General features: G+C 47.7%; 1 protein-coding gene across 3 annotated transcripts; it reads right to left on the bottom strand.

Annotated features, from left to right (window-relative positions):
* Positions 1–3594: 3594 nt before the first annotated feature.
* Positions 3595–14358, bottom strand: WNT8A (Wnt family member 8A). Of its 3 annotated transcripts, XM_032155977.2 has the most exons (8): positions 14234–14358; positions 14108–14141; positions 13755–13893; positions 8026–8151; positions 6877–7019; positions 4893–5421; positions 4409–4591; positions 3595–3867 (listed from the first exon to the last, which is right to left on the bottom strand). In XM_032155977.2, the coding sequence occupies exons 1-7, from the start codon at positions 14299–14301 to the stop codon at positions 4563–4565; spliced, it is 1068 nt and encodes a 355-aa protein (XP_032011868.1). In that variant the 5' UTR covers positions 14302–14358; the 3' UTR covers positions 3595–3867; positions 4409–4562. The 3 variants fall into 3 exon arrangements, with proteins under 3 accessions (XP_032011868.1, XP_032011867.1, XP_032011869.1); XM_032155976.2 differs by having other exon boundaries at positions 3854–4526; positions 4942–5421; positions 14108–14358; XM_032155978.2 differs by lacking the exon at positions 3595–3867 and having other exon boundaries at positions 4407–5421.
* Between the last annotated feature and the right edge of the window lie 1359 nt (positions 14359–15717).

Genomic DNA, 15717 nt, shown 5'->3' with positions numbered 1-15717 from the left:
CCCAGTGTAGTGGGAGGGCTCCAGACCCCTGGCCTAATTCCTTCAGTTCTTTCCTTGGATCATCACATATCCTTTTCCTGATGATGCTCCATGAGAAGGGCAGCCTAGCAGGGCAGGCAGAGCACCAACCATGGAGGCTGTCCAGGGCCCTGGAGTCTACACTTTGCTCCTCTGCAATCTCAGGTGCCGATAGGGGCAGGATACTGTCCTCCTCCAGGCTCCGCTTGCCTTCAGTGGTAGGGAATGCTGCAGGATTGGGTGGTTTAGAGCTCTATTCCTACCCAAAGGTCTTTAACCTCTTCTAGAAGTCTTTGATCTGGTCCTTGCTTTCATTTTCCCCCAATCTGAACATCTTTATCTAGGTCCAGGGTCACTGCCTTTTGTCATCAATAGGATTACGAGTAGTTTGTGAAGTGGGGCTAGAAACATTCGTTTTTCTCTGAACCCTGTTTTTCCTTTCTCTATCTTCTAAAATAAACAGCCCTCCTTTGACATTCCCTCTTGAAACTTTGACCTGTAATGTAGACCATAATGGTTAGTTTTTTGAGTACCCCCTGGAGAACCAGGATTCTGCCCCCCCTCAAATCAGCAGGAGCCAGGCCTTCTGCTTTATCATTCTAAGGAAGGCCTTTGCAAATCAAGAGTTAGGTTTCTTCATTCTGGAGAAAGGCTGAGAAATATGATTCTCTTGCTTGGTGAAGAGGGAGGAGAGGACACCTTTCATTGCATATGAATGGTAGTCATTCTACAAAACTGTCATGATGGTTAAGAATGTGGCCGGGGATCCCTGGGCTGCTATAGTGTAAGTGGTGTAAAAGAAAGAGTATGGATTTATGAGGCAGTAGCCTAAATTTAAATTCACCTCCCTGCATTTAATTTTAGGTTGGGGTGCTTAACCTCTCTCTGAGCCAGTTTCCTCAGTAGTCGGAAAGGAATGATTTTAACTCTTTAATTGGATTGGCCTGAGGATTGAAAGAGATGATATCTATTAAGCACCTGACATTTAGTAGGTGATCAATTACTTCCTTTCCACTCTAGTTTCCCTAACCATTACTCACCTGCCAGCAAGCCTGAGTAGATTGGCAGTGAACTAAAGGAGATCCGGGGAACAGGACTCAGGGTTTTCTTAGGAGCTCCTAATTCTGCCCACATCAGAGAGCAGATGAGAAGGAAGAAAAGAAACAGACAAAAGAGATAAAGCTTTGTAGGGGTGTGGCAAGCATGAGCATATTTATTTTCTTTCTTTCTTTCCTTCTTTATCTTCCTTTTTCTCTTTTTCTTTCTTGTTTTAAAACTTTTTTTTTTTTTAGACAAGGTCTCATTCTGTCACCCAGACTGGAGTGCAGTGGCGTGATCACAGCTCACTGCAGCCTCGACCTCCCAGGCTCAGTGGATCCCTCTACCTCAGCCTCTGGAGTAGCTGTGACTACAGGTGCATGCCACCATGCCTGGCTAACTTTTTGATATTTTTTGTAGAGAAGGGGTTTTGCCATGTTGCCCAGGCTGGTCTCTAACTCCTGGGCTCAAGTGATCTGCCTGCCTCAGCCTCCCAAAGTGTTGGGATTACAGGTGTGAGCCACCACACTTGGCCTCTTTTTCTTTCTTTCCTTTTTTTTTTTTTTTGTTGTTGTTGTAGAGATCGACTCTCGCTGTGTTACCCAGGCTGGTCTCAAACTTCCTGGCCTGAAGTGATTCTCCCACCTCGGCCTCCCAAAAGCTTATTTTTCTTTTAATCTAGACTGAGCAAATACAGAATTCCATTGTCCAGGTGAAGTGATGCTGTGCTTGGATTTACTGAACTAGGGGAATAGACTCATGGACAGGTTTCCCTCATTGAATTGATCACTTTTTCAGCAGATTTACAAGATCCATCATCGGATCGTGGCCAGTCTGCCTGTCTTGGGCCCTTAATCTATGGAAACAGGGTTTTACTGTTCTGTCACCTTAATGATAGCGAGCTTGTTAAGGATGAACCAAAAGGGAAGGGATATAGGGCTGTAACTGATGAATCTGAATGAGGCTGTGTTGCCTTGGAAGGAATCCTTGGCAGGAAGGCGATGGATGTAGAGAAATCCAAATTCCTATTGTTTCTGGCACAGGGTCCATGTGGGAAGATTGGTTGGTGTGATTGACTGATTGCTCTGAAGGTAAGATGGATGAGGGTGGGAGAAGCTTGGAAGGAGAAGAGACTAGGAGACTATGAGTTTTTTGGGGCAGCAGACAAACTTCAAGGAATTTCCATTGCCTTGAGATTTCTTGGTGAAAATCTCTGATATAAGCCCACAGTAAACACAAGGCTTGTTCTCCTGGAATGACCTTTTGAACAGGGCAGCAGGGATGGTTTTGCTTCTGAAAATCCCTGCCAAGATTATTGGGGTATGTCAGTAAGGTCCTGGGGAAGATGTCAAAGCCTCAGGTGCCTGGGTTCTTTGGACGGAGATTCAGTTAGGAATGCAGGGGGAAAATCTAGTGTGTTCATTTCTCTAGCACAGGGTCACAACTCGGGTTTCGGGGGGGACGCTTTGACATCTTTATTTATTGAGGGTTTAACGTCTGTGCTAGATAATTTTATTTTTGCTTTTTCTCTGAGCCTCAGGGAAAGAATCTTCTTTTGGTTGCCTATTTCCATGACCACCAAGCAGCACACACCACACACATTTTCCTTCTCTGTCACTACTGCAGTGTGCTTTTTAACTTTCCATTGAAGGAGAGACAGAGAGGAAATCTGTCATTTCCTTGACATAGGCTTCGCTTTTATGTATCTGTCCTTATATCTGTTCTCTGACATCTGTGGTAGTTTTAAATGTTTCTCTTGAGATGCCAACTTCCTTCATGAACATTTCACCTTCCTTTTCACTAAAAAACAAGATTGGTTATTCCTTTTTGGCATTAAAACAAATAACACATTAATTCTTTCTGGTGACAACAAATATTTATTGTAGGCAAACGTAAAAATACAGAAAAACACAAAAGGAAAACAAACCACTCTACTTTGGTACCACATAATGGCAAATATTTGCACATTGCCACAAAAACAAAATTGGATTCATCCTGAACATGCCATTTTGCAATCAACTTTGTTCACTTAATTCTATCATGTGTGTTTTCCATATTACTAAGTATTTCTCAAGAATATTTTAGTGGTTAATAGTCTACTGTAAGGTTATGATTTACTTGTTTATCCTACTTTGAACATTTAAATTGTTTTCTAATTTAAAACAATAAGCTAGGGTTTTTTTTTCCCATTTTTGGTGATCATTTTTACTTTTTATTCAACATATTCAAAATATCTCCTCTAGGCAGGGTGCAAGCCTGTGCAGACAGCAGAGATTCCCAAGGCTGAGATATTCAGATTTAGGAAACCAGTGGCTAAGCTCCCAGGGCTCTCCTTATGGGAAACTACCCCTCCTCCAAAGATTACCATTGGAAGATGTGGAAGTGCAAATGCAGGTAGGTAGAATCCACAACTCTTTTTGTCTCTTGCCCTGGGGCCCAGGTCTTGGTGTACAGACACCCCAGGATGCCCAAGTTAAGAGGGCAAACACACTTTGAATATGGCCCAAGTTCAAAGGGCTTCCTTACTCCCCAAGTTACCTAGGTTGCATTAAAATAACACTTTCTAATTCTGGGAGTCTATTGTTTTCTTGTTGACCAGTGTCTGGGTCTCAATTTTTTATTACCTGCCAAACACTGAAATCAAGGGAGTTGGATATTTCTAGTTTCTCCTTTATCCTGGCGGATTACTGGGATACAGAAGCAGGGTTTCTTACTCCCTTTTTGATCTTAAGGTTTCCAAAGGGAGTAATAGAAGTCCCAGCTGGATATATCTTAGAAGCATTTATTGCAAAATACAGTTGAGTTCTTAATCTGGGAAAACAACAGAGGAGTCCCCAGCTCTCTGAGGAGTATCGCTCTTGTGGGACCTTGTCTGGGTAGGTCATAGTCGCCTGTCCACTGACTGCTACGATTCCCTTTCCATGGCTCCAGAGATGGTTTGTGAGCTGCAAAGACCCCCAGGTTATACTGGGTGCTGGTTTCCCCAGGTGTGGGTGGGAAGAATTTATTTTCTTTTCTCTTTTTTATTTATTTATTTATTTATTTATTTATTTATTTATTTATTTTTTAGACAGGGTCTCAGCTCTGTTGCCCAGGCTGGAGTGCAATGGCACAATCACACCTCACTGTAGTCTCGATCTCCTGGGCTCCAGTGATCCTTTCACCTCAGCCTCCCAAGTATCTAGGACTACAGGCAAGTGCCGCCACACCTAGCTAATTGTTAAATTTTGTGTAGAGATGGTGTCTTCCTATGTTGTCCAGGCTGGAGGAAGAACTTTTCAAAAGCGCATACTCGGGGGAAAAATAATCCAACACTCTAAAACTTCCCAGTAGGCAGATATGTGGTCTTTACCTCATTTATCAGCATAGATTTGTAGCCACAGGCTGCTCTTCAGGAGTCTGAACAGAACTCTTTCATTTTTTGCTTCTATTCTCCTGATTCCCAGCAGCACAGCTGGGTTGGACATGGTCTGAAATTTAAAGGAACAAATACTTTGAAGGTCCCTCTAGATATGGACCCCAAACCAAACTCTCCCTGTAGCAAGCTGCATAAGTACAGGCACAAAGACGGGAAAGTAGTTTGCAGGAAAGATGAAATGGGGGTCTGCCAAAGTCAGGAGGCCCAGGTTCCAATTTCAGCCCCGCCAGGAATATGCTGTGGAATCTTGGGCCTCCATTTCCCCAACAATAGCAGATATCATGAGGACTACAGACCAAAACTGCAGTTTTCCAATTGCTTTCCAATCTTTTCTCTCTAAGAGAGAAGCTATGTCCCCTTCCACTGATGCAATTAATCAAGTGAACTTGTGTGGGGTATTATCAGGCACTGCCCTTACCCAGGGACTGGGCACTGCCTGGGGAGCGTGCACAGTAATACTTGCTCACCACATGCCTACACTGGTCACACTTGACCGTACAGCACCACTGGAATTTGCAGTTACAGCTGCTTATGACCTCAGTTTTCCTCTCTTCCACCTGCAGCCCACACTCAGTGCACAGGCGCCCACAGCTACGTCGCTCCCACCTGGATGTGTTGTGGCTGTTCTGTAGGCACTCACGACCCTCTGTGCCATAGATGCCCAGGCTGGAATTGCAGGTACAGTAATCTGGTGATTCCTCTAAAAAGATCAGTTCCGCCTCTGCGCTAGGAAGGAAGGCCTCAGCGGGCACCCAGTGGCCCTCGGCGCTGTTCCCAGCTCTCAGCTGCCGCTTATCCATTTCAATTTTCAACGCCTGGTCATACTTGGCCTTTAGGTAGTCTCCCATCTCCCGGAAGTCAGCCAGCTGCAGCCAGCACGTCTGTATGCTGCAGCTCCCAGAGATGCCATGACATTTGCACGTCCTTTTCATGGTGGCTCTCACTGCCTTCACAGAGAGAACACAAAAGAGAATGGCTCTGAGTATGGAAGACCAAAGGTTAGTGATTAAAGGGAATATTTTAGAGTTGTGTTTCTTGACTTTAAAGGAGCATCAGAATTATTGGGGAAGCTCACGAAAAATATTTATTCCTGGACCCTACCTCAGATCTTCTCAGTGAGGATATTCAGTGGGGAAGGGGCTGGTACTGGTGGTTTTAAAGCTTCCCTGGGTGATTCTGATGGAGAGCCAGGCAAGAGCTGAGAAGGTTACTAGAGTCCAGAAACCTCTGCTCCAGGCTCAACTCTATCACTTGCCAAGCTTTTCTCTATCTGCCCAGCTGGAATAAGAATTGAATATAATAATAATCAAGGAAGTACTCTGTAAATTATAAAGGAAACTATGATAATTGCCACAGTTATTGTCTTGAGGCTGGGCATGAGAGTATTTTGGGGGGTTTGGATTTGTCCTCTGGGTCTTCTCTGAGAAGGGAGGGAGCTCCTTGAGTCTGAACACTTATACCCCCAAGGCAATGAATTACTCTTGGTTGTACTTGCTTTAAAAACCTCTTCCTGGCTGGATATGGTGGCTCATGCCTATCATCCCAAGATGTTGGGAGGCTGAGGCAAGAGGATCGCTTGAGCCCAGGAGGCCAAGACCAGCCTGGGCAATATGGGGAAATCTTATCTCTCCAAAACCCACAAAAATTAGCCAGGCATAGTGGCAAGCACCTGTAGTCCCAGGTTCTCAGGAGGCTCAGGTGGGAGGATGGCTTCAGCCTGGGAGGTGGAGGCTGCAATGAGCCGAGATGGCACCACTGCACTTCAGCCTGGGTGACAGAGTAAGACCCTGTCTCAAAAAAAAACCCCAAGCCCAAAAACCCCTTTCCCCCTTTCCCTGGGCACCCAGGATATCTAGGTATAGGTTCACAGGAAATTTCTATGCTTTTGGCTCTAAATCCAAGTTGTTTCCAGATTTGTGTTCAGAATACTCCAGAGATTGCCACCTCACTAGAAGTCTTGGGGGAGAGTTAGACACTCCAGAGAAGCCTAGATCAATCCTAATTCCCCACAGCCCAGACAGACTTTAGGACAAAAGGCTGGACAACAAGGCCCTGTTAATTTACTAGAACATGCAGTTGAAGTGATAAAAACTTAAGTCATAGAAGCAAGGCCTTGATTCTGTGTTCTCAGAAGCCCGCGTGTGAAGGGGCAGAGCAAAACATACAATGACAAGAGGACTCAGAAGATCTGAGTTCACTGCCTGTCTCTGAAACTTATTAGTTGTCTTGGACAAGCCACTTGGCTCAGACTTAATTGGTTTTGTCATCCAGAGAATGCGGGTAGCCATCTCAGTCTGGCTGGGTAGTATGAGGAAAGAACGTATAAGACAGCTCTTGGTAAATTGTGAAGGGCTGTGCAGATGTGAAGCTGTAGAAATACTGGCCACAACGCCTATACCCACCAGTCTGCCGGCCCTGTTGTTGTGAAGATTCATCAGGGCTCTGGCATCCTTCCCCTTCTCCAGACTGTCCACAAAGAGTTTGGAGATCCTTTCCCCAAATTCCACATTGTCACTGCAGCCTCCCCAGATCCAGCCATGGCCTCCTATATATAAGGAAAGAATAAGTTCTCCATGTAGCCCTGTGCTCAGTCCCAGTCACCCGCCAAACCATCCCCAAGAGCCCTAGAGTTAAAGCTATGGCTGAAGGTGAGACAGGGAAATGGGGGTGCTTGGGGTGGGTGGGTGGGAGTCCTGTTGCCAAAGCCAACTGCCCACCCTTCAGACACTTCCCAGCCATAAGCGATTAGTCTTCTATACCCACAGTAAAAGTAGGTACACTGGGGCTAACTTAGATGCTCTCAAAGGTTCACTGCAGCTTGGCCAGGCGTGGTGGCTCATGCCTGTAATCCTAGCACTTTGGGAGGCCGAGGTGGGCGGATCACAAGGTCAGGAGATCGAGACCATCCTGGCTAACACAGTGAAACCCCATCTCTACTAAAAATACAAAAAATTAGCCGAGCGTGGTGGCAGGTGCCTGTAGTCCCAGCTACTCGGGAGGCTGAGGCAGGAGAATGGCGTGAACCCGGGAGGCGGAGTTTGCAGTGAACTGGGATCACGCCACTGCACTCCAGCCTGGGCGACAGAGCGAGACTCCATCTCAAAAAAAAAAAAAAAAAAAAAAGGTTCACTGCAGCTCAAACGTTCTAGAATTCTGCAACATTATTCTACAATCATCTGGCGAAGGCTACTACCTCCTTCATTAGTGATAAATCTGAGTAAGTGTCTTAGGTAATCTGCAAATTGCTGAGTAGCTCTAGATTATGGATGAGCCATTCCAAGCCTGAAATACCAGAGCTAGCTTTAACCCTCTTCGGCTTTCTCATTTCTAATTGCCTTGTTGCTTTTAGAGCTACTTGCTAATGCCTAGACTCATGGACCCAGGCTCAACTCTGAGAGTGTAAGGCTAGGAGATCCTACAACTGAAGGAGTTGCTGGAGTCTTGAGGTTTAAGGGAACTGTGTCCCTCAGCCTTTCTCTGGAAGACTTTAGCCTGCACTCAGCTCTGTAGACCCTCACTTCTTCCCACCCTCATTAGAAAGCTCAACTTACCTGTTTTTCCATTTTTTGACCCATCACAGCCACAGTTTTCGAAGTCACCCATGCTACAGTTCTTGGTGATGATGTACATGACTCCAGCAGAGCTGATAGCATGTATGAAGGAAGTCTCTCTGGTAGCTTTGGAGAGAGAGAGGGAACTGACTGGAAACTTGGACCCTGATTACCCAAAGCAGAGGCTTTGGAAAAATAATACTGTTTATCTCCCTTATCCCCACTTCCTTTGGGTTTAAGAGGATGCTTTTCTTTTTATTTTTTCTTTTTCTATTAATTTTTTTCTTTTTTTGCACACAAAACAATAAACATTTTCTAAAAATACATACAAACAAAAAGATGCATATCAAACATATTAGGAAGGTTGCACATGGGAAGACCGGGAATAGAAATGGGGGGTGGGAATGAAAGAAAATAAATGAGAGAGGGACTTTGTATGGATCAATGATAATAACTCAATCCTCTATGTCTTTGACAAAGAAGAAGGAGAAGGAAGAGGAAGAAAAAGAAAGCAGGATAAAGGATCAGAAAGGGAGGAAAATAGAAAAAATTAGAGTATGACTCCAGGGTAGACCTGTTTTGTTGTTGCTGGGTTGGTTGGTTGGTTTGTTTGTTGTATTTTTCATATGTTTTGCCACGTTGGCCAAGCTGGTCTCGAACTCCTAGCCTCAAGTAATCAACCCACCTCGGCCTCCTAGAGTGCTGGGACTACAGGCATGAGCCACCACGTCCAGACCCCACACTGCGTCTGGCCTCCATGGTAGACCTCCCAGATGGGGCGGCCGGGCAGAGGCGCTCCTCACCTCCCAGACGATGGGCGGCCGGGCCGAGGGGCTCCTCACTTCCCAGATAGGGTGGCTGGGCAAAGGCGCTCCTCACATCCCAGACGATGAGCGGCCAAGCAGAGACGCTCCTCACTTCCTAGACGGGGCGGCGGTTGGGCGGAGGCACTCCTCACCTCCCAGACGGGGTGGCTGGGCAGAGGCGCTCCTCACATCCCAGACGATGGGCGGCCAGGCAGAGACGCCCCTCACATCCCAGACGATGGGCGGCCAGGCAGAGACGCTCCCCACCTCCCAGACGGGGCGGCGGCCGGGGAGAGGCTGCAATCCTAGCACCCTGGGAGGACAAGGCAGGCGGCTGGGAGGCGGAGGCTGCAGCGAGCCGAGACCACGCCACCGCACTCCGGCCGGGGCAACACCGAGCACCGAGTGAGCGAGACTCCGTCTGCAGTCCCAGCACCTCGGGAGGCCGAGGCGGGTAGACCACTCGAGGCCAGGAGTTGGAGACCAGCCTGGCCAACATGGCGAAACCCCGCCTCCACCCAAAATACCAAAACCAGCCAGGCGTGGTGGCGCGCGCCCGCAATCCCAGCCACCCGGCAGGCCGAGGCAGGGAGTCCACAGCGAGCCGAGACCATGCCGATTCACTCCAGCCTGGGCAACAGAGGGAGACCGTGCGAAAGAAAGAAAGAGAAAGAAAAAGAGAGAGAGAGAGAAGAGAGAGAGAGAGAGAGCGAGAGCTGCAGTCTTAATATTAGCCTTAGCTTGGAATTACTAGGTTCAAGCTTCAGTTTCCATGTCAGTGTTATTCACCTGGTTTTTGAAACTAAGTGTTTGAAAAATCCAGTGAAATTACTCAAACATAGTGTTTACATAAACGGAGTTTGTTTTTTTTTTTTTGAGACGGAGTCTCACTCTGTCACCCAGGCTGGAGTGCAGTGGCGCAATCTCGGCTCACTGCAAGCTCCGCCTCCCGGGTTCACGCCATTCTCCTGCCTCAGCCTCTCCTAGTAGCTGGGACTACAGGCGCCGGCCACCACGCCCGGCTAATTTTTTCGTATTTTTAGTAGAGACGGGGTTTCACCGTGGTGTCGATCTCCTGACCTCGTGATCCGCCCGCCTCGGCCTCCCAAAGTGCTGGGATTACACTCGTGAGCCACCGCGCCCGGCCTGAAACGGAGATTTTAAGATACTTTTTTTTTTTTTTAAGCAGGAGTCTCTTTCTGTCATGCAGGCTAAAGTGCAATGACTCGATCTCAGCTTACTGCAACTTCCGCCTCCCGGTTTACATAAAGGAAGGACATTTTAAGATCCTTACTTTCTTTTTTTTTTTGAGATGGAGTCTCGCTCCGTCGCGCATATTGGAATGCGACGGCGCGATCTCCGCTCACTGCAACCTCGGCTCCCGGGTTCAAGCAATTCTCGTGCCTCAGCCTCCCAAGGAGCTGGGATTACAGGCATGTGCCACCACGCCTAATTTTCTTTCTTTCTTTTTTTTTTTTTTTTTGAGACGGAGACTTGCTCTGTCGCCCGGGTTGGAGTACAGTGGCGAGATCTTGGCTCACTGCAAACTCCTCCTCCCGGGTTCAAGCAATTCTGCCTCAGCCTCCGGAGTAGCTCAGGCTACAGGCACGCGCCACCACACCCAGCTAATTTTTCTTTGTGTTTTTAGTAGAGACGGGGTTTCACCATGTTGGCCAGGCTGGTCTCGATAATTTTCGTATTTTTAGTAGAGACGGTGTTTCGCCATGTTAGCCAGGCTGGTCTAGAATTCCTGACCACGTGATCCGCCCGCCTTGCTCTCATTTCTAGACTTCCAGGGGGTCCTGGCTCTTGGCTGTGGATCTCCCAATACCTGCAGGTCAAAGGGCCTCAGAGGCTGGGCCTCTATGAGCAGAGAACACAGAGCAGTGAAGAGATCTGGAGCTCCAGCTGCAGCAAGAGACCTTTTTTTTTTGAGACTCGCTCTGTCACCAGGCTGGATGGAGTGCAGTGGCATGACCTTGGCTCACTGCTGCAACCTCTGCCTCCCAGGTTCAAGTAGTTCTCCTGCCCCAGCCTCCTGAGTAGCTGGCTGGGACTACAGGCGCGTGCCACCATGCCCAGCTAATTTTTATATTTCTAGTAGAGATGAGGTTTCACCATGTTGACTAGGATGGTTTCGATCTCTCGACCTCATGATCCGCCCTCCTCGGCCTCCCAAAGTGCTGGGATTACAGGCGTGAACCACTGTGGCTGGTCGTTTCTTTTGTTTTTGTTTTTTTTTTAAGACAGAGTCTCACTCTGTTGCCCAGGCTGGGGTGCAGTGGCACCATCTCGGCTCTCTGCAACCTCCGCCTCCCAGGTTCAAGGGATTCTCCTGCCTCAGCTTCCTGAGTAGCAGGTACGTGCCACCACGCCCAGCTAATTTTTGTATTTTTAGTAGAGACGGGGTTTCACCATGTTGGCCAGGCTGGTCTTGAACTCCTGATCTCAGGTGACCCACCTGCCTGGCCTCCCAAAGTGCTGGGATTACAGGCGTGAGCCACTGTGCCTGGCCTATTTTTTTTTAATTATTATTTTATTTTTTGAGACAGGCTCTCACTCTGTTGTCCAGGCTGGAGTGCAGTAGTGCGATCTTGGCTCACTGTAACCTCCGCCTTCTGGGTTCAAGCAATTCTCATGCCTCAGCCTCCTGAGTAGCTGGGACTATAGGTGCATGCTACCACACCCAGCTATTTTTGTTTGTTTGTTTGTTTTTAGTACATAAGGGGTTTCACCATGTTGGCCAGAGTGGTCTAGAACTCCTGGGCTCAAGTGATCCACTCACCTTGGCCTCCCAAAGTGCTGGGATTACAGGCATGAGCCACCGCACCTGGCCTATTATTATTGTATTAGAAATAGGGTCTCACTATGTTGCCCAGGCTAGACTTCAACTCCTGGGCGGAAGCAATCCTCCTGTCTCAGCCTCCCAAAGTGCTGGGATTACAGGTGTGAGCCACTGCATCCTGCCAATGCTCTTCTATTTGAAAGAACAATGCATATCTTTCCAGCCTCCTTCCTTCATCCAGGCAGCAATGAACATCGCTGTGTTAACCAATGGGGAAAGTAAAAACCAGAGATAGAATGATGAGACCAATGTAATCCCAGCACTTTGGGAGGTTAAGTTGGGTGGATCGTTTGAGCTCAGAAGTTCGAGACCAGCCTGGGCAACATGACGAAACCCTGTCTCTACAAAAAATACAAAAATTAGCCGGGCATGGGGGTGCATGCCTATAGTCCCAGCTACTCAGGAGGCTGAGGTGGGAGAATTGCCTGAGCCTGGGAGGCAGAGGCTGCATTGAGCCAAGATCGAACCACTGCAAACTAGCCTGGGTAACAAAGTGAAACCCTGTCTCAAAAAAAGAAAAAAAAGAATGATGAGAACAAGACCACTTTCCAATTGTGGTGTTGGGATCGGGACCTTGCCCTCTTAGAGTCCAGCCTAGACCTCTGTCCACTAGCCACTGCTGCTAGTCCTTAGGCAGTGAGACTCAGGCCTTGATGCTGGCCTAGGAGAGAGAGGAGGACCTTTGCTGCTTTCTGATTGGGAAGTTTGGGCCATGTAATAATCATAATCATCCTGACTGCCACCTACTGAACTCTTATCTTACTAAACTCTTTACAAACATTGTCACATTTCATTTCTACATACTCCCTATTCTATCTGTATACCCCATGGGGAGACATTTCTTTTGAGACTCATTTTTTTTTTTTTTTTTTGAGACAAGGTCTTGCTCTGTCACCCAGGCAGGAGTGTAGTGGTATGATCATAGCTCACTATATCCTTGAACTCCTGGGTTCCAGAAATCCTCCCAACTCAGCCTTCCAGGTCGCTGGGACTACAGGCACATGCTACCATGCCGGCTAATATTTTTACTTTTATTTTTAGTAGAGACGAGGTCTTGCTGTGTTGCCCAGGCTGGTCCTCAAATGATCCTCCTGCCTTAGCCTTCCAAAGTGCTGGGATTATAGGCATGGTCCCAACACATGCTTAGCCACTTTCTCCGTCTTCTTTACTCTCGTGCTCCTAACTATTCTCAGGTGAATGTTATCTTCAAAAATGACATGCAAACTACGGCACACAGTTACAAATGGGTGCACGTGCACACCCATACACACATACAGACACACACCCCACCTGAGGCACAACTCAATGTGATGTCTCAGCTTTTCTGTTGTTGAGATTTTATGGCAGTTAGCCATGTGAAACTTCCTCAGGAGCTGCAAACACACAGCCCTTTCCCCATTTTTATTTCATGCAACTCAGTGCAAGATCAGTGTGTACAAACGCACAAATATAGGCATGCATTTAAAAAATAGAGTAATTTCCCCTGGGCACGGTGTCTCATGCCTGTAATCCCAGCACTTTTGGAGGCTGAGGTAGGTGGATCACCTGAGGTCAGGAGTTTGAGACCAGCCTAGCCAACATGGTGAAACCCCATCTCTACTAAAAATACAAAAAATTAGCCAGGCGTGTTGCATGCCTGTAATCCCAGTACTCGGGAGGCTGAGGCAGGAGAATCACTTGAACTCGGCAGGCGGAAGTTGCGGTGAGCTGAGATCATGCCATTGCACTCTGTTCTGGGCAACAGAATGAGACTCCATCTCAAAAAAAGAAAAAAAAAAAAGAGTAATTTCCTACATTTATCTCATACATAGAGACACCTCATACCCACCTCATTCAACCCATAGAATACTTCTGATGAACTAAACAGAACTGGCCTTACTGACCCAAATGACAAATCTGGGGTTGAGAGAGGGGAGGTAATTTACTCAAGGCCACACAGCAAGGAAATGGCAGGTCAGCAGGTCACTGGCAGCATTTTCATTTCACTGTGCAATACATGTCACACATATACACATACTGCAAGCCCCCCTCCATTCACATATACACCCCTTGTACAGGTGAGTCCCACACAAACTTACCACTTCTCAGCCGGTTGTGGGTGGAGAGCTGAAGAGCATTTTCAGGGCAGTTCCAGCGTTCCCAAGCAAACTGGAACTTGCACTCCTCGATGCCACTCTGGGCACCCAAGGCCACGCTAGTCGTGTAGGTCAGATAGGCCTGGCAAAGGGAAAAGGGCTGTGAGCTTCTGCCTGGTATGGGTCATCTGTGGTTGGGGGAGCAGGCAGGACTCAGATGGGCCAGCTCTCCATTGAGAATCAACCATGGGTTCCTCTGGGCGAGGGGCTCTGGCACTGTCCCCTCCCCTCTTTTCTCCAGAAGAGTCCCCTTAGGGCCCTCAGCGGGTAAAAACAGAAGCTGGAGATCATCCTACCTTGGGACCTGTTATCAGGAAATTGTTCACTGACCTACCAAAAAGACAAAAAGTGAGGCAGAGGTGAATGGGGATGAGACAATGGGGGCCTCCTTGGCAAGGAGTGAGGGTTGGGAAAGGACTTACCAGGCAGAGGCACTGAATGCAGCACAGCATATGCCCAGAGCTGCCCAGAGCATAAACAGGTTCCCCATCGCCCTGCCTACCCCAGTGGACCAGGTCCAGCTCAGGGCCAAGTCCAGAGAAGTGAGGAGAGGGCAGGGTCTTCCTCAGTCTTTATGTGAGAAAATTCTGAATGTCCAAGGGAGGAAATCAGCAGCTCTTCTCATTTGTTCCTAACTGGCAGGGCTGCAGGAGCCACCGACCCAGTGGGGGATCTGGGAGGAGGGACTCAGTTTTCACCAAAAGCCCCGCCCTGCCCAGCCCCTCCAGCCCTTCTTCCCTCCCAGACTCAGAAAGAGGCTGCTTTTCTCCTATACTTGAGATTTCTTTCTTCTATATGTCAGTTTTGTCTCTTCCTGCTTCTTTGGCCCATTTCTCAGAATCATGTAGGCCAGAGCAGGCTGGGTCCTTAACCCTGAAGGCAGGTCACCTATTCTTGGAGCTACAGTGTCCTCATCTGTCAGTGAGAGCCCACTGTCTGCCCTGCCATCCTCCCCAAGGTGTTAATAATCATAAAGCAACTCCATCTGGGGCCGCTTCCTACTCATTTACCTAAACCAGTGAGTGCGCCATCCCTACCACTTCCTTCAAGGCTGTGAGGTGATGGAGCTGTGGGACTATGGAGCAGGAACACTTCAGAGTCCATCTCTGCAACAGTCCCTTCCACCACATTCTAGCAAGTGCTGGGAAATTTCCTTAATTCCTAGCAAATCTATCCTTTTATATCTGAGGGTTACAACTCCAGTTAGTTGATTTTTTATATATCTGAGAACCAAACTTAGGGCCACCCAGATTTATATTTGGGAAGACTGATGCCTTTCTTTCTTTTTTCTTTTTTTTTTTTGAGATAGAGTCTCTCACTCTGTCGCCCAGGCTGGAGTGCAGTGGTGCAATCTCAGCTCACTGCAACCTCTGCCTCCTGGGTTCAAGCGATTCTCCTACCTCAGTCTCCCAAGTATCTGAGACTACAGGTGCCAGCCACCACACCCAGCTAAATTTTGTATTTTTAGTAGAGAAGAGGTTTTGCCATGTTGGCCAGCCTGGTCTTGAGCTCCTGGGCTCAAGTGATCTGCCCACCTTGGCCTCCCAAAATGCTGGGATTATAGGCATGAGCCACTGTGCATGGCCCTGATGCCTTTCTTTCTGATACCATTTTGTTACTAGGACTTCAGCTCCTTAGGCGGGAATCTGTCTTTTATTTTATTTATTTATTTATTTTTAATTTATTTATTTTGAGACGGAGTCTCACTCTGTCACCAGGCTGGAGTGCAGTGGCATGATCTCGGCTCACTGCAACCTCCACTTCCTGGGATCCAGCAATTCTCCTGCCTCAGCCTCCAGAGTAGCTGGGATTACAGGCGTGTGCCACCATGCCCAGCTAATTTTTGTATTTTTAGTAGAGACGGGTTTCACCATGTTGGCCGGGATGGTCTCGATCTCTTAATCTT

Source organism: Hylobates moloch, unplaced genomic scaffold (genome assembly GCF_009828535.3).
Source record: "Hylobates moloch isolate HMO894 unplaced genomic scaffold, HMol_V3 SCAFFOLD_6, whole genome shotgun sequence".
Classification (NCBI taxonomy): Eukaryota; Metazoa; Chordata; class Mammalia; order Primates; family Hylobatidae; genus Hylobates; species Hylobates moloch.
This window is presented reverse-complemented; position numbering and strand designations above follow the sequence as displayed.